This window comes from Homalodisca vitripennis, chromosome 2, assembly GCF_021130785.1.
Source record: "Homalodisca vitripennis isolate AUS2020 chromosome 2, UT_GWSS_2.1, whole genome shotgun sequence".
NCBI classification, from domain to species: domain Eukaryota; kingdom Metazoa; phylum Arthropoda; class Insecta; order Hemiptera; family Cicadellidae; genus Homalodisca; species Homalodisca vitripennis.
In genome coordinates this window covers 216,563,934-216,589,925 of record NC_060208.1, presented here as the reverse complement: position 1 = coordinate 216,589,925, position 25,992 = coordinate 216,563,934, and the positions used below count along the sequence as shown (strand labels likewise).

Here is a 25,992-nt window from a genome sequence, read left to right as displayed (position 1 = left end):
AAACTCATCCAGTATACAGTCTGTCACAGTCAATATGTTAAAATACTGCAGCCTACATTAACTGTCTAGCTACACCACATGTAGTTAACACTTTCACTGCGGCACTGAGTGATACTGAACACTATAAACTCATCCAGTATACAGTCTGTCACAGTCAATATGTTAAAATACTGTAGCCTACATTAACTGTCTAGCTACACCACATGTAGTTAACACTTTCACTGCGGCACTGAGTGATACTGAACACTATAAACTCATCCAGTATACAGTCTGTCACAGTCAATATGTTAAAATACTGTAGCCTACATTAACTGTCTAGCTACACCACATGTAGTTAACACTTTCACTGCGGCACTGAGTGATACTGAACACTATAAACTCATCCAGTGTACAGTCTGTCACAGTCAATATGTTAAAATACTGTAGCCTACATTAACTGTCTAGCTACACCACATGTAGTTAACACTTTCACTGCGGCACTGAGTGATACTGAACACTATAAACTCATCCAGTGTACAGTCTGTCACAGTCAATATGTTAAAATACTGTAGCCTACATTAACTGTCTAGCTACACCACATGTAGTTAACACTTTCACTGCGGCACTGAGTGATACTGAACACTATAAACTCATCCAGTATACAGTCTGTCACAGTCAATATGTTAAAATACTGTAGCCTACATTAACTGTCTAGCTACACCACATGTAGTTAACACTTTCACTGCGGCACTGAGTGATACTGAACACTATAAACTCATCCAGTATACAGTCTGTCACAGTCAATATGTTAAAATACTGTAGCCTACATTAACTGTCTAGCTACACCACATGTAGTTAACACTTTCACTGCGGCACTGAGTGATACTGAACACTATAAACTCATCCAGTATACAGTCTGTCACAGTCAATATGTTAAAATACTGTAGCCTACATTAACTGTCTAGCTACACCACATGTAGTTAACACTTTCACTGCGGCACTGAGTGATACTGAACACTATAAACTCATCCAGTATACAGTCTGTCACAGTCAATATGTTAAAATACTGTAGCCTACATTAACTGTCTAGCTACACCACATGTAGTTAACACTTTCACTGCGGCACTGAGTGATACTGAACACTATAAACTCATCCAGTATACAGTCTGTCACAGTCAATATGTTAAAATACTGTAGCCTACATTAACTGTCTAGCTACACCACATGTAGTTAACACTTTCACTGCGGCACTGAGTGATACTGAACACTATAAACTCATCCAGTATACAGTCTGTCACAGTCAATATGTTAAAATACTGTAGCCTACATTAACTGTCTAGCTACACCACATGTAGTTAACACTTTCACTGCGGCACTGAGTGATACTGAACACTATAAACTCATCCAGTATACAGTCTGTCACAGTCAATATGTTAAAATACTGTAGCCTACATTAACTGTCTAGCTACACCACATGTAGTTAACACTTTCACTGCGGCACTGAGTGATACAAATTACTCTTAACCATCCAGTACACACTAGGGCGTCTGTCACAATCAAGTGGCTTCAACATGTGGGTTTGGCTCCTGGTAACACACGGGGAGAATTCTTTCCTCCATTTCACAAAAGCAGTTATTCATTGATATCAAGCTGGGCAAGTTATAAATATTGCATGGTTCCTTTGATATCTAAGTCGAGGCTATACTTGGTTTGGTTATGTTAGTGTTAGATTTGTTTTCAAAATTGTAATGTACGAGATTGTTCTTGTTACAGTAATTTATTATAACTCTTATTGTGTACGATTTTTGCAAATCAAAGTTGGATAATATATAGAATTTTTGGGTAGGGTATGATAAGCGGACCCGGTTTTTTATATCGAAGAATGCAATCATAGATACCTAATATTCGCATTTCAAATCCTAGACTATCAATCGATATAAAAGTATCTATGGTCCTCAATAACAATCACATACGTTTTAAATTAAAATATGGATTTAATATTTACAGTAATGAAACAAATTATTATAAGCAAAATTAGGAAAACTGAAGGCAACCATATTTGCTACTCACACAGTTACAGTTGTTTCTTTCCCACAAATTTCACATAATGGATTTTTCGTTACGAGTCCAACATGTTGAAGCCACGTAAAACATGTCTTATCATCTTTCAAAGCAATGTCATGTAGTTTTCTAAATTTAATAATAAAATGTTACTTATATGTAAAATTGAAATATTACCTTATGTGTATTATTTGAAAGTGTTTACAGCTGTTGATATAGATTATTTAAGTTATTTGTTCAAAATAATTAATCAGTATCGATTGATTATATCGGTGGTTATGATGAAGTAATATTGTTTGCCAATTTCTATATAAAAAACCGGGTCCGCTTATCGTACCCTACCCGAATTTTTAGATGAAAAGATTGAATAACAAGTGTTGGCCGCTTATTAAAGTCTCCCCAAAAATGTTTTAACTTTTGTATATATGATAAAAAATGTATTCAAAGAAAATTACATCCTGTAAATGTCCTTTTTGATACTGAAGTAAAACAACCTATAAATATTGCAGATATCTTACTTTCTTTTATAGGTCCAAGTAAATTGGGATATTTTAAGAGTTGTTATATTAAAACACAGAATGGCTTAAGACTTTATTTAAGATGATGATACCATATCAATACATAACTGACAAACTTATATTGACATTTTCTACCTTGGTATCTAACTAGTTTTCTGACTTTCTCCATCCCTTCTCTCCTTCACCGATCAAAGACCAGTCCCATCTGTTACTCCAAAATCCACCAAAATCATAACTCCTCTTTTCTGTTCCCATTAATGGCACTCCAAGCTCTTCACAATGTTTCTTTGTATAGGCCATAATTGTGAATATTACCGCTGCAGATGTACCAAATGTTCCACTCCTCATTGCTGCCCCAGCAACACAGCCAGCAGCAAATCCTCCCAGTGAATAATTGTAAGTGTCATCTTTGCCTCGTAAGCTAGTAGACAGACAAGTAACTGCAGCAAATGTAGAACCTACAGCCATTATAGGCCAAGAAATCATAACATACCTTGAAGCTATATTGGCAAATCCCACTGGTTTAGAATAGGCTATTACATCAAGAGTTGCAGCAGATATTCCAAAGAAAAGGCCCATTTTGTTCATGAAAATAACTTTCTTGAGACAATCCTCACCTTCTGGAGTATCATAATAGTGGTAACCCGGTATTCTATCAATCCAATTTATTCTAGCCATCTCTCTTTAAAAAGTTTAACTGATCAACAACACAGTAACCTCAACATCAATATCCCAACCTCTCAGACGACTTTTCTCAAGAGTGAAGGATGAAGAAGACTGAATCAGCTGGCGCAAACAGCTGATAGTGAAATATGTATTGATTAACCAACAAAGGTCACTAAAGTACAATTACGAAACTGTATCCCATGTTTGTTTTTCTCTCAGCTTTCTAGTTAAACTTAAGGGAACACAATTTGCTATATTGATGAGTTGTGTGGGGATTGTGACAAGCACCAGACTACCGATATTAATGTATCAATTTAATCTAGCATTTAGCCAAAAGCGATATAAGAAAATATGCAAATATATTGTGTTAGACTTTTTACGGTCCTTGAAATTCAGAACTTTAATGCAATGCCTTAGTTATGAGATGTGGATGATTATGTGTGGATTGTGCTAATGTGGCACTATGGTTGGAAAACTCATTAACTCCTTTTGGCTATAAAACGCGCTTTAAATTGAAAAAAGGATTTAGTTCATTTTGAAATATAATATGAATTTTTGTATTAACATTACATACTTACATGTTTAGATTTCCTGGTATTTTGAAAGTTGTCAGAGCGATACTTTAAAAAAGTGATGTTACAGATTCATTGTGGTACTGGCCAGGTCACATTGCTCCTATATTTTATCAAATATCTTTAAAAGTGGTGTACAGTAAATTTGTAAGGTATTAACAGTTTAATACACTATTGGACAAACAATTTGTTTTTCTTCGTGGAGATTAACTAAAGCTATCGATATGGAATTTAATCAGCCCGTGCACGACGTTCAACTTGGCCTTATGTTGTCTTCCTCCACATTATAAATTTGACGACGCTTTTAGACGAAGTTTTTATTATTTATGCAGTGATACGTGTTTGTGTGTGTGACATATTTTTTTTTTATTTGAGCGTGCGCTGGCAATGCCATAATCATGCGAAAGACGTCACATACCGTATACGAACTTAATGAATTGCTGTAGGTTGCAAGCACATAATATTATATTTATACTACCAATCCCAAAACCAGACCAAAATATAAATTATTGACTCAGTTGATAACAGAAAAATATGTTTGCAATTTTTTAGAGCTTATCAGGACATTTGATAGTGTGTCATGTCAAGTTAATTATTATTTTACATTGCTTAGGGGTCTGTGGAAATTCATATTTGACGAACAGAAAATAATATGTAGATTTCAAAACATTACAACTGTTAATTATTATTTACTACCTATTCAATAAAATATGAACAGTAAGTAAACATGATACATTAAATAAACAATGGTTGATTAACGTCCATAGAGCTTAATGAATATGAAAAATTTAAGAGTGATCGCTTAAATCAAGAAAGTTTTTCCTTTTAAGTACATAAAAATGTTCACTAATATCCATATAATTCAAAGCGACGAGATGATTTGTATGCCCTTCAAGCTTAGTAAGGTAGCGTAAACTAAACTTTGACATCTCATCTTCTATATATACAATTTCAGTGTCAGTGTGAATCACCACTTTTTTGATGAGCCATGGAGCTTACAGTATTGTTCTCAGCACTTTGAAATGGAAACGTTGAATATTTTCAGATTTAATAAAGACGCAATGTACCATAGTTGAATCAAATATGTTCAGATAGATTTCAAAACAAGTTTGTACAGTAACATTTTATTTTCAGGAGAAAGTTATGGCTTCCTTCCAAAAAGCCTATACATTCTCAAAAACTTTGTATTTAGCTGCAATCATTTATTCCAAATATGGGTTCGCCATATTAATCACCTACAGTATTGAAGGGGAATTCCCAAATACTTGAAATCATTTAGTTGAGTTAGCTAAATATTGTAAAGGATGACACGTGAAGAATTTCCCACAATATGAGTAAATGTTACATACATATACACATATTTATGTTTATTCATTTTTATTATCCAGCGTTTGAGCCAACCAGATTCACTGACTCCAAAACATTTTGCAAGATCAATGAAGCCATTAATGGGTTTCGATGTGAAGCCAAGACTGCAGTGTCATCTGCAAAGTTTGCAGTTAAAGTAGCTTGATTACCATTTATTTCAATTTCAATCATTTTACAAGCATGACTATTTTATGAATTATTATACTTCACATTTTCTAAAACCATCTTGAGTAATACGTATGTTTCATAGTTACAATACTGGTTTCAAATTATGATATTATCGATGAAGTTTGATCTTAAAAGCCTATAAACAGTGTTATGTGCGAAATTACGATTTTAAATACCTACAAACTCATTTTACCTACAAGCATAAATTTTAAAGCCAGGATCAATTAGAAACGTTTAAATAACCACCTTTTCAACATAAAATAATATAACTTCATTTATTAAAAAGTCCTATTGATTCTTAAAGAAAGAATAAAATAACATCAACTACTGCGATTTCTTACCCGCTACCGTTTAGTGAGTTATAACGATGTAATAGCAGTCGCGATTCACGATCACTGCTGATCTATCAGCTACTGCGGTTTCTTACCTTCCGAATTTATTTATTTTTTAAAATATTTTTTTCTCATTTAAGCCTCAGCGTCAGCTATGCCGGCTTCGAAGTGCACTGGTTTTTATTTATTATTACATTTTTGGACCTCCCCAGGATTTGGACCCGTCATCTCTCGGTTAGAGAGCCGAGACTATAACCATTAGTCTACGGAGGAGGACAATTTATTTTTTATTTTAGCCATTTGGGAATAATTGTCAACAAAATATACAAATTAATTGGTTCATAGCTCACTTAAAACAAGATAATTAATAATAAGCTTAACAATTGATTTTTTTTTTGCAAAATATGAAAACTGAACTGACTTTTATAATGATACATAATATTAAATAACTTATAATAACATTTTTATCATATTATTTAAACTATTTTTTATAGCAAAAATACATTTTTCATAAAATATAAAAATGAAATTATTTATATAATGAACAGCTTATCTTCCATTATTTAGATTTGAACTGAAGGATATTTACTTCGGAGACGCTTCTTTAAATTATTTACGGTAGTTTTTACAACATAGTCTGTGTTCGCAAATGTAAACAGCAAAATTTCTGTCATTTGTGCAGCACTTATAAAATTTCGATTAGGCTTCTCAATGTTCTGCATTGATGGGATTGACTTACATTTAATCACCAAGACGACTTTTTTATATTTTTTATTTAATATTCGACTTCAGAATCAGAACGATAATAATTTATAAATTAATAATAGTTGTGATTGCAATGTACTTGATCACTTTGGTTTGGTAATGGTCAAATGATAATGAGAAAGAACAGGAAATTTTTTGAATGTTACTCTGTCCACTTGCTACTGATATTACCAGAGAGGCAGAGAGTTCAACTACGTATTTCTTCTCCTTCAAATGGTAACTGAGTCAGTGCCCAGTGGTCGGGAATCCGGCAGTAACAGATAAAAACAAAAAACAGAGTCTAGTAGTTATACGATGGCGATTTTGTACTAGCTACTTTTGTTTTTAAACTGCGATTTAAAAATCACTCCAAAAGTACCAGGTACGCCAAACATCACTTCTACTGATAATACTGCATGTTGTTCAATGTTCACTTGTTTGTTATTGTAATTTGTTATGTAGTTACAAAGCGTATTTGTATCTTTATTGGAGTTATGGTGAGATAAATAGAACATACATCCTATTAATACACACATATTGTGAATGGAATGTTTTAAAAATTGTATAACCTATTTAATTAATTAAACCATTTTAGGTTATGTTTATGTTTTAATTTTCAGGTTATATAGAATTCTTACACACTTTAATAATTTAATTTATTCAGTTAATGCCTGCCAGAAACTTGTTACAGTGTACCAAATTATCGATTAGAAATACTGAAACTATCAAATACAAAAACAGTGTTGAATTATAATTTTTGGTAATTATCATATTAACGGCCGGGGCGGAAAAATACGAGTTTTGCGTTAAAAACTTATTGGAATCGTCATATAGAACAAAAAAGTATAAGGTTTGATGGGGTGGAAATGAGAAATAACGAAGTTCTAGAAAATGAAAAATTAAATAACTTTTCAGTAATATCTCCATGTTCTACATCCACGTCTAGCGTCACGTGACCTTTTGTGACCAATGATTGAACCTCGTGATGACGTCACCGGTTGCGCCGCCATCTTTGCAAACGTAAATGAAAAATAATACAGAAATGAGCAGAATTTTTATAAAAATAAATGTTTTTCTTAATTTCGAGAAAAAAATTAATTACGAGTGCCTCCGGCCATCAGCACGGCCGGTGCTGCCCCGCGCTGATGTCAATAAAAGAAAAACATCCCTCGAGATAGTACCTATCAGTAAAATATAAAATACTAGAGGGGCTGATCAAAAATATAAATTGAAATGTAATGCAAAGGCAATTATGTAAAGTTAAAAAAACTAAATAAATCATGAAAAACTCAAATATATAGATGGATCAGAGAACACATACCATTAGTGTGTTGGCGGATACAGCTGAGCAGCAGCAACAAAAAAGTCGTCTATCACAACGAAACGACAAAGTCTCCCGGTTTAAAAACACCACTCGACCGCACGACGAACACATACACTCATTTTTAAAAATTCCATGTTCAATTAAAAAAGAGATAATTTCGTTTTGGTTAAAACGTAAACTCTTTACGTGCCCTACGAAACACTCCGACACACACAATTCACTAGGGTTGGTTGAACTAGTGGATGGTTGATTCATCATTGTAAACGCACTCACTCAATCCGACCTACTGAACACGATATCTTGTGTAGAACTGACCCATGCCCCGGAGAACTCAGATAACAGGTACGTTATCAGGCTGCTATCAGTCCCGGCCGCAGATAATATTCAAGTAAACAGATTATCCAGACACAGCACACAAACTGAACATTAAAACATTAGGAACTTAACCACTTATCAATATACCCCCTAAAATCATGTTATTTGTCATTTGCACCCCATAGTACTATATATATTTTTTGTTCAGGAGGGTGAGCAGAATACGTTGGTAACGTCAAATTCGTGATTTGCCGCCCCGGCGTTTAATCTTACTGGTACGTAATTTTTTGCTATCAATTATTGCCATCTCTTTTTAATGTATTAATTATAAAACATTGTTCCAAATTAATCCAAAGTAAAACCTTTTATACCGAATTTGGGTAATTGCTGCAAGTACCACGGCTATGTACACTTGTTTTGTGTCAAGCTGTCAGATATGTTTGTCCTACAATAATAGTAAAAAGTAAGCTAATTGTGAACATAAAAATCAGCTGCTTGAAGCATTTTTAGATGGTGAAACACACAAACTGCAATTAATTTTATTTTCATATGCTTTTTATAGATAAGAATTAAAAAAATATCTGGACTATTACTAAAGATACTGCCTTTTTAAAATACTGCAATTTTAGTAAAACATCTTTTCCTTCCCTAAAAACAAGTTAACTACCCAAAATGTATTTTTCAATGCACATAAATAAAGATACCGTACCTTGGGTTTATGTTTTTTTTCTGAAATCAACACAGTTTTCTTAATAATATTGTAAATTTTTTGACGTGACAACGTCTTAAATTAGGTTGTGGCTCGGAGTCACTCATGAAAAAGTGTAACGCCCGGTAACGTTACGATGCCCGTCCAGTGGGTCCGCCGCACGGGATAAAGCAGATAACTGTGGGTCCGCCGCACGGGATAAAGCAGATAACTATGTTTATTCGTGAAAATGTGGAGTGCTTAGATTCGTCATTTACAACAACTACAACAATAAAGGTAAATAATTGTACACTGATATTTCATTATCGTAAACTATGATTGATTGATTAATTGTTAGATTGACACAAAAGTTGAGAAACTGAGTTTATAGGTTATGTCATACTATTGACAAATGTTGATAGTGTTAAGTAAATTATTAGTTTAAATCACTCTGCAATCAATCGTAATTCAGTCGATTGAGAAGAAACAGCGCGTATTGCTAGTCAAACATTTAAAATAACAAATTATAACCTCTAACCTGTCATAACAGTGCGACCAAACAAACGAACTAAACCGGCCAATCACCACGCGCGGAGTTAGAATCTAACTGTGTTTAGCAAGAATTTCAAATTCCAATTTTAGTAATTGTTTTATTCAACTTTACCATTTACAATAACAAATTTTAATTAATTTCAAATTATGTACAATGTTTTAGTAAACAAAATATATTTCTATAGTTAAAATTTGTGTAATTCTTATTTTCATTCAATTCCTTGTTCCTATTGTGCAATTTAATAATATTCATATCAATAAATATTCTACCGAGAAAAAAGACGTTGTCACGTAAAATCTTCGCCCGTAAAACCGACTTTACAGGCAACCATAATTTTTTTTTATTAACATTTACACTATAAATAATGTAGATACACTTTTAAAAATTGTATAAAAAAGTATAAGCTCAGCACCCAAAGGTTTCAAAATATGTAAAATTACCCTGATTTCAGCATTATTATTATTTTACATATAAGAGATGGCGTAATAGGTGATGTCAGCAACAGCCAATACAAGGTTGATCATAACAAGAAAACGTTATGCCCGTAGAACAATGAAATATTACTATACACCTCTTGAAACCTTATATTGATTTTGTTCAGGAGGATGATAGCAATAGGTTAATAAAGTGAAACTTGCCTTTGGCAACTCTGACCGTTACATTCAAAACTACCAATTTTATAGTTTCAGATCAGTAACAGGTGGCTGTCAATAATAAATACAGTACAACTGTTGCCTAATTTACATTCTCATGCACTCTATGGAGGGTTTTACAAACCAGAGTTCATATTAGAAGATAAAACTTTACAAGATTTTTGTCATTACATGTAGTCATTTAAGCCTTGCACGATTCTTTTGTAATATGTGCAGTAAGGATTAGAATCATGTTAGCAAAAGTTGCTGTACAAACTATAGCCATCATTGTGCACTGAAAATCGGGTTACAGTAAAAGACACAACACATGTAGTTATTACACATGATGAGATTAAAACCTGTTATAGTACTTTCAAATAGTTCTGAAGAATCAAACAAAACAAATAATAGTGAAAATGTAGCTGTAGGCCTGTGCGAATATCACAGGCACTAAAAACGCTTCGAATAGTTGGCCCAGTGAGACTTCCATCTTGCTAGTTCTTTCTCATCCTATTTTAGTCTTTTCTCGTCTATTATTATTTAAAAAATACGCAGTACAAAATCAGGTTTAAGAGGCTGTATTGTCAGTTGAAACATTCATCTTGCTAGTTTTTTTTTAGTCTTCTTTCTTCTATTATTATTAAAGAAAATACACAATAAAAAATTAGCGTGACTAAGATGGCTGTATTATTAGTTGAAATGCTCATCTTGTTAGCTCTTTCTCATCCTATTTTAGTTTTTTTATCGCCTATTATTATTTAAAATATAAACAATAAAAATCAGGGTGACTAAGATGGTTGTATTGTCAGCTGAAACATTCATCTTGCTGGTTCTTTCTCATTCTATTTTAGCCTTTTCTCATCTGTTATTATTTAAAAAATACACAATTATACAAAATTTCTGATTTTTTTTACTTACTTTAATACTGTTAAATTGCCAAAACCACTTGCTTGTTTTAATATTTTATAATTTTCACTTTAAACCTTTTATACACGTAAAGTAGTTTTTGTGATATATGTTATTACATTTTTAGAAATGTTGAACTTACAAAAGTAGTTAGTAAAAAAATGAAGCAATACCAAAATTTTGTGTTTGATCAATTACTTAAATTTTCTGAAATATAATGTTATTTGTTGTATTTAGTTGTACAGTTTTGAGATCATGTTAAACGTGGTTGCAAGTGTGCGGTAGTACTTTCAATCATTTATAGGATTAACTATAAATAAATAAACAATTAATTTTATTTATCTGGTATTGTTTTTCAATTTTATAGAATTCCTTTTCCACTTGTCCTGCATCAACCATGGATTCTTTAATGGAAATCGATGGTAGTATTCTAGAAGGGGTAAGTTTTTACATTCTTAATTCTAGTTTTTAAACTTAATTTAGACTATTTTGTAATGTAAGCTAAAATTTTAGCACAAGACATATTAGTTAGTCTAATTTGAGTTAATATAGTCCGAAAACTTACCGTAAAAAGTATCAGATCAAATGTGCAAAAACTCTTTTGCACATGTTATAGAAAATAATATAAACATTTCAGTTTGTTTTTGAATGTCATCAAGACAGTAAACTTATCTCACTTTAGTGTTTATTACAAGTTAATACTTTTCACATTTGAGATTGAAATTAGCTGCAAACTGTCAATTTGACTTTGTTTTGATTTTCTAATGAGAAGCCGGTTTGTTTGATTCCCAAACATAAGGATTGAAGTACATCACTTATAAAGATAAAAGTACATTTTCCCACAGCAATTAAAAAAAGAACTTTATTACCATTTAATGATTACTCTGTGACTATTTAACATTTATCTATTGTTTTTGGTTATTGATCTTATTGACGGGCGGAGACGGAACTAAATTTAGCCTGGAGGAAGTCATTCAATTGCGGTACCTCTTGATAAAACACACAAACACACATAATTTTATACTCAAAATCAGTCTTCATGTGCTTGAACAAGCCATAATAAACTTCATGTTGATTTTTGCCAGCAACAACATTGGCAATATGTGGCCGCACATTACTTTGATGCAGCATCCAGCGTGTTTCACAGAAATGTGGATTTTTGCACCTGATTTTAATTTTAATGTCTTAAAGATATCCCTATAGTATTGTCCAGTTACTGATGTGTATGCAGGTACAACATGATGATAAAGCATTCCATGAATATCAAAGAACGGGGTTACCAAAACTTTTCCAGCAGGAGCAACTACTTTTGCTTTTTGGGAGGTTGGTGGTTGGTGGAGACTTCTACACTAAGCTTTGCTGTTTTCTCTCAGGATCAAAATGATGTAGCCAGGTTTTATCAGCAGTGATGACATTTGAAAGAAATGGATCTCCCTCTAACATCAACTTTAACTGCTTGGGAATGTAATTTTGTTCAGGAATCTTCTCTTGGAGCCCATTGTGCACAAAAACATCTCATGTGTTATTTTCTGCTGCCTCTTTTAACATTGTATAGGCCTCAGCTGAAGATTTCTTGAGACGAAAGAAGAATTTCAAAGCCATGTATTGTTCCTTGTGTATTACCTCCATTGCAGTGGTAGGCGATAGTGAACATGTCTGAACTTGTCTGTCCCTCACAGGTGGGAACCGGGAGTCCCAACAATGAAACTAGTGCTGCATGATTGTTTCACAGCTAACGTAATATAATAAGATTTAATTTTAGCATGTGAAATTATGATTGTTCTTTATTGAACAGCCCTTGTTAATAGTGGAAGATTTAAACAACACTCTTTTTAGCTCTTCTTAGAGGCATTTAAAATAATGTATTTATTTTAAACTCTGAGCTCTCTTTTTTTAAATTAAAACAAAATCTTTTTAGGGTGGTCAAGTGCTCAGGATGGCCATAGCTCTCAGCGTTTTACAGAAGATTCCGGTGAGGATCTTCAATATACGGGCTGGGAGGAGTAAGCCTGGATTGAGTCCTCAACATCTTAAAGGTAATTCCAATCAATATATTCTGTCAGGTTCTTATATAACGAGTTGTATCAATTTATTTCTACATAGACAAGAACGAGTTCGATGATGGTGTATGTCCCTCCATGGGATTGAAATCTATCACTTAGCAGGCTAACAACATCTTTCTTCTGTTTGTCTGGGGTGCGAAAAATTTTTTATGTCCGATTGTCTGTCTGTTTAACTGTCTGCAGAATATCTTGAAAATGAAATGTGCTATATACTGGGAATTTGGTATGCAACTTCAGTGAAGTCTGTTGCACGATACATGGTCCTGCGTACCCTTACGTTGTATTACTTATAAAAGAAATGTTTAATTATATTTATAAAAGTTGTAAGTGTGAAAAATCTGCTCTAGGTAATGAATGTGTACTGTGGCAGGACTGGAAATGGCTAGGGAAATGACTGGAGGTCAGTTGATGGGAGCTCAGCAGCGGTCGATGGAGGTGACATTCAGACCTGGACAGCTGACTCCAGGCCAGTACCTGGGAGACACAGGTACTGCAGGGTGGGTACCTGTATTATACACATGTTCTTGATACCATCGTACGTAATATAAAATGACCGGAGGTCAGTTGATTGGAGCTCAGCAGCGGTCGATGGAGGTGACATTCAGATCTGGACAGCTTACTCCAGGCCAGTAGCTATGATTAAACTTGATTATTCACTTTTTGAAAAATTCAGCAGAAGTCGCTTATCTTGTCAGTCGTAAGGATTATTTGGTGGATAAAGTACAATTTCTTATTAAAAAAAAACCTTTAAAATATATTTGTAAACGTTTTTACATCTTCTTCTATTTTTCTACATAGTTTCCTTTTTCTTAAAACATCTTTATAATATTTTACAAGCTTTTGTGTGCCAGTTATAGAAATCTGCCACCTTGTTTCCTTTCCACGCCTGAGGCGTTTGCTTTTGGGAATCTCTAGTAGATATGGTCTCAGTTGCAGTTTGGGATCGGGCCACTCACTTATTCTGTGTTACATGTCAAAGTTTAGTCAAGAAGTCAACGTAACCCGATTGTTCTCTAGGGTCTGCATTACGTCATTAAGCAATGTATCCATATTGTTTTGAGAGTTATAATAATTCACCTGAATCCATATGTGATCTAACGGAAAATGGTAGAAACACTTTAAAATTCAAATATAAATTTATTTTCGTGACATTTCACAATTTTATACATACATAAAGTGAGAAACTTAATACTTTCTATAGTTTCTGTTTTGCAGTGACTAGTTTTCTCCATTTATCTTCAGTTATAATTTTTGCTGATCTACCATGGCTTGTTTCAGAACAGTAAAATAGCAAAAACGATCAACTGATTCTTTGTCGTATTTTGTTTTAATTGGTTAATTGCAGTCGTCTTATTTAGTCAAATAATTTATGTAGTTAGTGAATGTCATATTTATGGTCTGTATGTGATTAGAGAGTAAACATTTGTGTAGTTAGCGATTATATAGGATGGGTTGGATTTCATTCACAATTTATAATTTTATCCTACAGGAGTGTGGGGCTGATAATTCAGTTGCTGTTACCGTGTGCCCTGTTCAGTTCTGGACCCACAATTCTGGACTTGCGCGGAGGTACAAACGCAGACATGGCTCCACAGATAGACTACACCACGACTGTGAGTCCATGTTTGTACACTGCTATATACTACTCATTTATTTCTTACATTTGTTTTTTGCTAAAGCTTATTTCTTACAGAGTAACTAAAAAGTATGCAATTGTAATGATTCAACTTTCAAAAATGAAACTTAAATTTAAGTTATGGACCAAAATTTAATGTTTTACACTATCAGTGATTTTTTAAATCTTTTTAAAGGCACAGTTTAAAACGAATTCATAGAAAATATTGGATGTAAACCATAGGTTATGTATTTAGAAAAATCTTTATGAGGCAAGAATAATAATGTGTACAAAAATAAAATCTATGCAACCATTTAAAAATTGTAACCATAAAAGAATTTGAAAGTGGTTACAAATCTCGAAAAGAATTAACTTGCTGTTTTTAGTTACTTCGGTGATTTTCCTCAAGAAGATCTAAATCGTTCTTGGTCGTAGCTTGGGAGTGGCATTGCCGAGGGTTCTAGGACGTTGGACTTTGGATCTGAATCAGAGATAGTGCACGTTCAAATCCTGTCTGTGACCGTTGCACTATATATCAGTATAGCCCTTTTACTGCATTGATTCTCCCCTTTATTCAGTTTGATGAAATCAATTCACTCTTTTGACTCAATTGTGCATTTGATAAGACAATGAGAATACCTTTTCACCTAGATTACGCTATATTTTTACACAAGGTATGTTCAAAAAGGGATGCGAATTTTCATTTTTTGAAAACATTATTTATATATTCGCCTATATTAATGTTGTCATCTTCAAAATAGTCCCCATTAGATAATAAGCACTTGTGCGAGCACTTCTTCCAATCCTTGAAATTCTTCTAAAACTCGATCTTTGGGATAGCCTTTAGCTCTTTCAGCGATGCATTTTTAATGTCATCTATGCTTGTAAAACGACGGTCCTTTAAGATTCTCTTTATTTTTGGAAATAAAAAAAGACACACAGAGCCATGTCTGGAAAGGCATTGTTACAGTACTATTGTGCATCGTACCATTCGCAGATGTTTTTGTTTAAAATTAAATAATTTTAAAACAGATTTTGCTGCCATACGTTTCATACCCAAAACATTTTAAAAATATTGATCAAGTTTTGGCATTAAATGAAGAATGTATTAATGAAGAATATTTTCCTATTGCCTATAAGAAATGTAAATTGATCAAATTTGTGTTTTTAAGTTAAAATAAATCGTGTAAAATTTATCATTACGGAGTATAAATAAAATGGATATCCAGAAGTAGATTACGTTTGGCTCTGAGGGGCTGCAAGGGGGTGGGGACTATCATGGCTATTTTGATGTCAGGGCATTTCTCCGTTTAGTGGCTATCCTGCCTTGCTAGTGATTGGTTACTGTCACTCCTTGTTGTTTTACAATAGCAGTTTAAAATGTGTGACACGTTTGAAAATCCTGCAAGTTGTGAAGTGCGGTTGGTAATGCGGTTTTTGTTGGCTAAGCACAATAAACCAATTGAGATTTATTGACAACTCTGTGAAGTTTATGGGAACAATGTTATTACTGAAGATGGAGTGCGTCAGTGGCGAATTAGGTTTAAAAATTGCCAAACTAATGTGCATGATGACAAATGAAGTGGACGGCCAAGCATTGTGACCGATGAAATAGTCTCTATAGTAGATGAGAAGATTAAAGAAGACCACCGATGCACAGAGCTCTCACCTAGTTTTCCTCAAATTTCAAGAACTTCGTTACACAAAATTGTTAGGTTACCATAACTAATGTGCAAGATGGGTACCGAAAATCTTAACAGAAACCCTTAATCAGCATATGGCGGCTTCATTGACATTTTTTGGACACGTACAAAAAAGATGATAACTCGCTGCTCGATCGAATCATTACAGGAGATGGGTTGGGTAAAAAATGTGAATTGTGATGCATCGCTTTGATGACAACGTGAAACTGCAGGAGAGTGTGACTACCTGGTTGAAGTGTTAGGTGGCAGAATTTTATAACACTGGAATTTCAAAAATAGTTCACCGTTATGATAAGTGCTTAAATTTATATGGTGACTATGTTGAAAAATAGTATTTTAGTGTCACTTTCAAATGTATATAATACCATTTTTTCTTGTACTTTGTTTTTGTTTACATAGAAATATAATGTACTTTCTGGACAGCCCTTGTACCTATTTATCATTATTTATGATGTAACACAATAAGTATACTTAACTTATGCTTGAATATTGCATTAGCTGTATTTGTAATGAAAATGAAATGATTGTTATTTTTTAGGTATTTCTGGCTTTGCTGAAAAGGTTTGGTGGTTTTTTCAACTACAATCTATTCTTGAGGTAAGAATGTTAATTTTATTTTCTTAGAATCAGAATTAATTATTTATACAGAATTTAATACGGTATTAAAGAGTTATCTGCAAATGGTAATAAACCTTTAATTCAAAATGGTATATTATTTCTATTGTTTTCTTCCAGAGGATATTACCCAAAAGGCGGTGGCAAACTAAAAGTAGAAATTCCCCCAGTGAAGCACCTAACAGCTGTGGAGATGGTAGATCCGGGCTCCATCACCAGAATATGGGGAACAGCTTTTACTGCTGGAAATTGCCCCTTTATTGTGAGTACGTTTGATAAAATCTGTTCAACTCGTTATTAAAAAAATTATAAAATATTCAGAAGGCGGAGACTGATGATATTTTGTGTAATTTATGTGTCAACTAAAGTAGGTGTATATAAGGTATTACTTTCAAAGTAGTAGAGTATATTTCTGGATTTATTATCACCTGGTTAACATTATCTAAGCTGTGAAGAATGTCTAGTGTCTAAGGAATTTCTAGTGGCAGTAACTAAGGATATAGTAAAGTCTAGTATTTCTTTTATTTATGTAAAAATTAGGGGACCTTGTACAATCCTTTCTTGGATTTATTTGTTTTTTCAGAGTCTGTGAAACTTTTGATTAAATCAGAGTTTGTCAATAATTATATGATTAAGAAGATATATTTATTAAACAATTGGACATTAAAAGTATTAATTGTTTTAGATTGCATTGGTAGAGATATTATTGGAAATAATAATATGTAATATTATTCAAATAGTTTAAGAATAATATTATAACTTTTATGGAAAAATAAGTAATTTTAAATATCCTACCTATCTAGCCTTGGAAAACTTTCTTGAGAATATGTTTAAAAGGCAGGAGGAGAAAATGTTGTCAAAAATTAATACCATAGTCACTTTGGTAAGTAAACTAGAAGAGACAATTAACAACTTAATTGATGTAGCAACAGATAGAAACCAACTCAGTTGATCTTCGGAGGGAAATGGAGGACTTGAGACTTGAACTCGAGTGTGAGAAGCAATTTGATAGGTGTAGAACTTTTATTGTGAAAAGTATTCCACACTCCGAAAATGAGGACGTTCCATACAAGATCACAAAATTGCTAAAGAAACTGAACATCAATCTGAAAAAATAAGATATAACAGCTCATAGACTTCCTTTTCCTAGATCACCAGCTCTGATCATCGTGCAGTGTACAACTTGAGCCTTCAGAGACTCTGTAGTTCGTAAGTCATGTAACCTTAAGACTAGTACTTCTCTTTTAGGTAATGGCATATAATTTTAACATTGTGAAATAAAAGGTTTGTCATAAAAATTATAGTAAATTGAGGATGCTTTTTAGGTGAGCAAGCAAATGGCACAGGCAGCAGAATCAATACTAAAGAAAGTGTCACCAAGTGTTATACCCTGCATCAGACAGCACAAAGAGTCGCCAGACACTGCGGTGGGGACAGCTTCAGGCATTTAGTGAGTGTTGATCCTTCTGTTTCGTGATTTTGTTGCTATGGGTTGTGAGCGTAAGTGTAGAAACTTTACAATACCATCCTTGACAAACTAAGTACATGTGATTGATTACTTGTACATCATCTTTCTGAAAAGTGTTCTTTTTTACCTTCAGACTGTAAGTCTACAATTTTTAAAAATCATTAGAGTTAAATTCAAATTAAATCAAAATATTCTTTATTCATCAGTATTATAAAAATACATTGAATGTTGTCAAGTCATAAAATAACAAGTCTAAATTGCAGAACTTAAACCCAATCTTAATCTTTAATTACATTATTTTTACACCCACATATAGAATATTACATTATTTAATCCAGTCATATGATTTGCCCCTCATATGAAAACAAGAAGTATGTAAAATGACTCATGTGCAAGCACTGGTTTGGGCGGAGAAACTTGAAGATAAATATAATATTCAGGCAGTTGCTGAGGACCGGGCCTAAGCTATTCAGACACGTGTTTGATTTTACTATCAAAGATGCTTATTGATGTTTGAGTATATTTGCTGAGTTTGATACAGATTGATTTTTAGTACCACTCTGGGTGGGTCGGATGGACTAGAAGGTTTATAGAGTGTAAGCCAAACGGCTGCAGAGGAGAGGTGGAGATAAATTCTGATTAGAATTTGTTGTGAGTGTAACAGAGATTTCTGATGTTTCAGTTTATTTGCAGAAACCAACACAGGCTGTGTTCTGGCAGGCACTGCTCTGGGTCGGAGAGACTTGAAAGCTGAGAAAGTAGGACAGGCTGCCGCTGAGGAGCTGGCTCAAGCCATTCAATCCCGAGTCTGTGTGGACTCTCATGCACAAGACCAGGTCAGTAACGTAGCTTGTGTTTAGGGAAGTATCTTCCTTACTTATATTATATAGTTCAAATCATAATGGATGAAATTATTCTAGAAGTACAAGGAAACAGAGGAGCAGAAGAACTTAAGACAATAGCATATGCGGATGACATAATGATATGGGAAAATAGGGAAGAAGAGTTAGAACGAGAGTTAAACAAATGGGCAAAAGTGGCGAAGAAATATGGTTTAGAGATGAACATACAAAAATGTAAAGTAATGAAAGTAGAGAGAAGGGATGGAAATAACAAAGACGTGTTAGTTGAAGGAAAAAGACTTGAAAAAGGTGAAGGAATTCTGTTATTTAGGAAGTATCATAACAGATAGGGGCACAATAAGAGAAGAGATAGGAAACAGAATATGGAAGAGTGGAAAGTTTTTCAATATGGTAAAGAAGATTGTGTGGAGTTGGAACATTGGGAAAGAATCAAAAGTATTGATGTATAAATCTTATTTCCAACCAATTTTATTATATGGAGCAGAGACGTGGACGTGGACTAAAAATGATTTAAGCAGATTGCAAGCTGCAGAAATGAGATTTTTAAGAGGGATAGAGAAGACTACAAGAAGAGATAGAATAAGGAACGAAATAACTAGAGAAAGATTGAAGGTAGTTTCACTGCAAGAGACAATGGAAGGAAGAAGAATACAGTGGATGGGGCATGTGAAGAGGATGGGAGATAATAGAATGCCTAGAATAGCACTGGAGAAGGAGGAAGGAGGAAGAAGACCAAGAGGAAGACCGAGAGGAAGATGGGAGGACCAAGTGTGGAAAGACATAGAGAGAAGGGGACTACAGAAAATACAGGTGGATGAAGAGGAGACCTGGAACGATAGACTAAAGTGGAGGAGGCTGTGTACGACGACCCGTGAGAACGGAAACGTCTGACGATGATGATGATGATGATGATGAGTTCAAATCATATCGTGTTTATTGCCATAAGTCTTCTACAAGTAATTCCAATGTCTATCTGCCGCCAGATGGCCAAGTCAAAAGTACATGTAACAATGTACTAGTCTAAAAACTAAATAAAACAAAAATAATACAGAGGTCTAACAGTAGCATTTACAGCAATATTATATAAGCTTAGTGTTTTGAGACAGTTTTTATAGTACTTTTTGCTTTTTAAAGCAGGCTGTATTAAAACTAGTCAGGATAAGGTATTAACAATTGTAAAAAGCAACGAGATTGTAACGAAATGTATAAAATTTTACAATAAATATAAAATTCAACACTAAATATAAAATTTAACAGTAAGTATACAATTTTACTATCAATATTTAAAATTGAACAATTAATATATACAATTTAACAATCAATATATAAAATTATACAAATATAATTACATACCTACGACAAATTAGAAACGTAAATGATTTGTAGCAAGAAATTGTTCAACTGAATAAAATGGATTTATTAATAACCAATGGTGAATTTTGTAAATTCAATTCAATTCAAAATTCTTTATTCATTTTTATGCAAATGTGATACAATGAATAGTGTCAAAGTTCTAGATACTACCTAAATAATATTTACAATGTTAAGTACAGCTAGTACTTAATTGCAAGCATCTTGGAAACTACAAAGAGAGGTGGATAGTTCCTCAATGGAATAGAGGGTTTTGTTGATCAGGTACTCTTTTAGATTTTTTTTGAACTTAGAGCCACTTTCAGTTTTTATGTTTTGTGGAATGTATTTTAAAAATTTGTTCCCCATGTATGTAGGTTTTTTTTCAAAAAACTTCAACTTATGGTTCGGAATAATCTCGTGTTTTGCTCTAGTGTTGTAATGGTGACTGGGTGTCTTAGAATTTAAATTTAATTGTTGATTTTTTGCTAGAAGGATTGATTCAAAAATATATTGTCCATAAACAGTAAAAATGTTTAAAATGTTCTTTAGCTGAATCATTATATTTCAGCTTCAGCATTATCCGTATTGCCTTTTTTTGTTGTTTTAATATATTTTCCATATTTATTTGTTTAGTTGAACCATAAAGGGGCTATGCAAAAAGAGATATGAGAATGAACATAAGCGAAATATAAATATAAATACTACTAAATGTTAAAAAAAAATACTTTTCCAAATTGTTTATTTTTTGGATAAGGCCTTTCAAAACCAAAGGTTTCATCAGGCGACTCCTCAAAAAATTGTCTGGTGACCAAGAAGCTCAAAACGAATTCTTTGCATCATTTCGACATCAGAGTCACAAAATCAAGTATAATCTAGATGAAGAGGTAGTCTCATTGTCTCATCAAATGCACAATTGAGTGCACTACAATGTTTTAGATATGACCCCAAAGCATGGTGTGAAACTGAATTTTTTACACATAATGTGCGTATGGTGGGACAGTGTCAGATTTTAGATGTTGCTCTGAGCAGAAACTGAAATGGAGCTAAAATTTGTATTTTTTAATCTCTTCAACATGAACTCGTCCAACTGATAAATCACAGCAAGGTGTAGTTTGGAATAACAGTTTATACTAAATATAATTTAATTGCGGCTTTGAGATCCAATGTAGTAGAAGTAGAAGTGTTGTATTCAAGATTAAAGATTATTTATTGACCATACACAATATATGCAATGAGTCTCGTCAAATGTAGAATACAATAATAAAAACTATTGTAAGGTGCTATGATAATTAGACTAGATAAAGTAAATTTGCATATAAAGTATTAAACTATAAGTGTGTTTAAAATTACATGAATAAATAAGTAGAGTAAATAAATAATGTCACACAACAGGTTAAAAGAGTAATAATTTAATAAACAATAATAAAATCACACAAAGAATTAAAAAGGGCTTGTTTAAACGTGCAAGTTATTAAAATTTAATAAAACATACTCAGCAGTAGAATAAATAGGGTTGCTAACCAGAAAGTATTTCTTTCATGCTTACTGGAAGAAAATTGTAATATTTTAGTCCCATGACCTCAAAGCTCTTCAGTGTTTTTGAATATTTATTATATGTAATAAATAGGTTATTACCTTACCTGGTGGTATAGTCATGCATATTACTACAAAGCATAAAACTGTTCACATTCTTTTTAACATTGATTAAACAATGTAATATGTAGAGAGAAGTTACAGTGAGCATACTTAACCTAACAAATAAAGGCTTACAATGGTCTGTAGACTTGGCCCTACATATCAATCGAACCGCCTTTTCCTGAAGCACTACTATCTTATTAACAAAGTGATGGTTACCCCACAGCATTATGCCATAAGATATATGGCTAAATATGTGACCACAGTATACAGTGATAAGGGCATTTTGAGATACACACATGCTAAGTACTGTTAACTTGAAGATCCCTTTTGACACACTCTTCACAACAGACTCAATGTGACTTCCCAGCCCAAGTGAGGTTCAAGAGTAATACCTAAGGATTTGACTGGTTCATAATCTACATATTTTCTTCTGTTGTAAGTAAACAAGATTTCAATGGTTAAGGGATTTTTTTGGATTATATTTTGGATTTATTAATGAACTTGTGGATTCTAGCAGTGTTTATATTACAGGTAATCATCTTGATGGCTCTGGCTAAAGGCACGTCCAGGGTATTGTGTGGACCGATTACGCTGCATACTGAGACAGCGATCTATATGGCCCAACTAATGACAAAGGTAGGAAACTCAATTTTAACAGAAAACCTTAAAGTCTGATTACTTCTTTTGAAAGTGTCCAGTGAATCATTTTAATCGATCTAGGATAACTTCCAAAAATTAGGTCAATGTACATACTGCCTTTTTCCACAAAGTGCGCTTGCCTTTCCTGTACTACCAGAGACTTGTGGAATTTTTATTTTGAAACTTATTTTGGGCTCCACGATTTCAATTGTTTATATTCGAATAGTTTGAACTAATATCAGTTTGGATGTTGTTTATGAATGTAGTACACACCACATCAATGTTATTTTTTTGCTGTGGGCAGTCAAGAATTTTGAAATTTGTACTTTTGGAGCCGCTCAGATATTTCAGATCACTTTCAGCTGAATTTCACCAAAGTGGCAGAAATTTTTTTTACATTAAAATTTTAGAAAATTGCACCACTGCCGAATACGAGATGTGTTCAAAAAGTATCGCGAATTTTGTGTATTTTCAAAAATTATTTATTTATTCGTGAATATCTATTTTGTCCCCTTCAAAGTAATCCCCCTGGGATATTATACACTTGTGTCAACGTTTTTTCCAATCTTCGAAGCACTTCAAAAAATAATTTTTTTGTATCTTGTTCAGCTCCTCCTTCGATGCCGTCTCTCGTCTATCTCGTCAATCGTGGCGTAGCATCGTCCTTTCATGGGCCTCTTCAGTTTCGGGAACAAGAAAAAGTCACAGGGGGCCAGATCTGGGGAATACAGTGGCTGCGGTATCATTAGTGTGTTGTTTTTGGTCAAGAAGTCGGGTACAAGCAGCGATGTGTGAGCAGGGGCGTTATCGTGGTGCAAAAGCCAATTTTTGTTTTTCCACAAATTCGGGTGTTTCTGGCGGATTGCTTCTCGAAAATTGTGCATAACTTGCAGGTAATATTCCTTATTCACTGTTCTACCTTGTGGCAAGAACTCATGATGCACCACCCCCTGCAATTGTAGAAAACTGTAAGCGAAACTTTCACATTCGACCCAACTTGGCGTGCTTTTTTCGGTCTTGGTTCGTGCGGCAGCTTCCATTGAGATGATTGAGCTTTGGTTTCCACTTCATAACCATAAACCCACGATTCGTCACCAGTTATGACCCTCTGGAGCAAATTCGGGTCGTCGCACCGTTCATGCGATGCTGTTTTTGATCGAAATGAGCAATTTAGGTACGAATTTTGCGGCGACCCGTCTCATGCCCAAATTATCGATTAAAATCGAATGGCACGAGCCAATCGATATGCCTTGGTCCTCGGCAATTTCTCTTAATGGCAATTTGACGATTGGCCAATACCATTTTCTTCACTTCATTAATTTTTTCGTCTGTTGTTGAAGTGCTCGGCCTTCTGAAAACATTTTGTACTACCGATAAACGTTGCTTTTGTCCAAAGTAGCTTCTCCGTATGCCACAGTCAACATTCGGAATGCATACGTGCACTTAATTTAGTTTTTCACACAAAATTTGATACAGGTTCTTTGTTCCATTTTTTTGAATAGGTAAAAATCTAAGTCGAACCAAAACACTTGCAAGCAAAGCAGCTGTCAACAGTTAACTGAACATTCAAAATGGCAGAAATAAGTGAGAGACATATGTACCAACATAACGCCACAAAAAAATCGAAATTCGAATATACGTAACCCGCGAAAATTCAAAATTCACGATACTTTTTGAACACACCTCGTAAGCCATCTAATGCATTGAAAATAATATTTAAACAGTGTTTTAAAACTCACCTTGATGAACAAAGCTGTGAATGTTTTGCACATAAGAATATCGAAACTGGTTGTCTCACTTAACAATTTTACTGTAGGTAAAGGAAAAGCAAAGGGATGGCACACACTTCCCTGTATATCAGAAGCAGAATATAAACGATGGAAATAAATACATTTTGACCAAAGTAGTCTTTTTAATCTTACATGTGGAAATATTTCCTTGACTCGGGTAAAAAGCAATATTAATTATAGCACCAGAAACTTCGCAGACCACAAATAAACGCTTTTAAATCTCACATTGTGTTTATTTTCTTGGCCAGAACAACAAATGTGGAACCGTAAATAAATTAGAGCAGAAGGAATTTAATCGATCGTATCTGACACTTTTGGACCGCAGTAGTCGTATGCAAGTTATATAGTTTCTTTATCAAGACAATAAAGCAAACTGTCACTATGACATTTGAAAAATCTTAGACAGAAAATTAATTAAAAGAGCCGAAAATAGATGCTTTTTAATCGAACTTGGTTTTTGTTGGATTATATTTTCTTGATCGGGGTACAAGTCAAACTCAACTGTGGCACTTGAAATACCTTTGATAGGAAATTAATCTAACTAAACAGACAGAAGTTGACACTTTTTGACCAAATTATTCATAAAACAAAACTTAAAATACAAAATAAAATAGAACCAGTCAACATTTAATTTATGTTTTGAATATATATGTTAAATAGCTATATATTTTAAATGGATACTGAAATAATATCTACCTCATACGTCTGCTTATGTTTAAAAAAATCTTAGGAATCCATCATATTACATCATATTGATAATAGTAAATGAATCAAGATTGCAACTTATTGCACTTAAGTAAGTTGTCATCACAGTATAACTAATTTCTCTCATTAGTTTTAAAACGTACCAAATTTAATTAATTTTTTATTTTCAGGCAAAATTTACTATCCACAAGCAAGACACCGGCAACAACATCATCGAATGTGAAGGGATTGGATTGGAGAACGAAGCTTTATAAATAAGTTTTTATATTATTTATTTATTTCAGTCTTAAATGTTGTATGTGTTGATAATAAAATGTGGTTTATTTTCCTTATTGTTTGAAATACATTTCTTATGAAGGCAACAGGATTTTTTCTAAACATATTCCATTGTTTCTTCACTATTCTAATCATATTTTTATTCAATCAGCAATAATTTAACACTGTTTAATGTGTTTTTAACCTCTTAACTGCCACGCATGTGTTATGTATTAACCAAAAACCAACATGGTTTCCTTAAAGGAAGATAACCATAAGTGCAATAACAGACATAGTTGAATCTATTATAGATCAACTGGAAGTAAACAACCTTGTTTCAACAGTGTTATTGGACTATAGCAAGGCATTCGACTGTTTGGGCCACGATCTAATACTGCAAAAACTGACTGGCTTGGGATTTCGAGGGAAGGCAAGAGACTGGGTAGCTAGCTATCTGAA

At 33.5% G+C, this 25,992-nt stretch overlaps 2 protein-coding genes across 5 annotated transcripts; one reads left to right on the top strand and one right to left on the bottom strand.

The window, feature by feature from the left end:
• Positions 1-2,618: 2,618 nt before the first annotated feature.
• Positions 2,619-3,333, bottom strand: LOC124355408 (NADH dehydrogenase [ubiquinone] 1 alpha subcomplex subunit 11). Its single transcript, XM_046806541.1, has one exon. It carries the CDS (start codon positions 3,234-3,236, stop codon positions 2,706-2,708), a length of 531 nt encoding a protein of 176 aa, XP_046662497.1. The 5' UTR covers positions 3,237-3,333; the 3' UTR covers positions 2,619-2,705.
• A 1,323-nt stretch (positions 3,334-4,656) lies between these two features.
• LOC124355406 (RNA 3'-terminal phosphate cyclase) lies at positions 4,657-25,640 on the top strand. 4 transcript variants are annotated; one of them, XM_046806538.1, is made up of 11 exons: positions 4,657-4,701; positions 11,194-11,265; positions 12,745-12,862; positions 13,260-13,386; positions 14,379-14,502; positions 16,746-16,804; positions 16,943-17,084; positions 18,148-18,272; positions 18,973-19,126; positions 22,676-22,780; positions 25,449-25,640. In XM_046806538.1, the coding sequence occupies exons 1-11, from the start codon at positions 4,672-4,674 to the stop codon at positions 25,530-25,532; spliced, it is 1,140 nt and encodes a 379-aa protein (XP_046662494.1). In that variant the 5' UTR covers positions 4,657-4,671; the 3' UTR covers positions 25,533-25,640. The 4 variants fall into 4 exon arrangements, with proteins under 4 accessions (XP_046662494.1, XP_046662495.1, XP_046662493.1 ...); XM_046806539.1 differs by lacking the exon at positions 4,657-4,701 and adding an exon at positions 6,584-6,790; XM_046806537.1 differs by lacking the exon at positions 4,657-4,701 and adding an exon at positions 6,797-6,905.
• Positions 25,641-25,992: the final 352 nt, after the last annotated feature.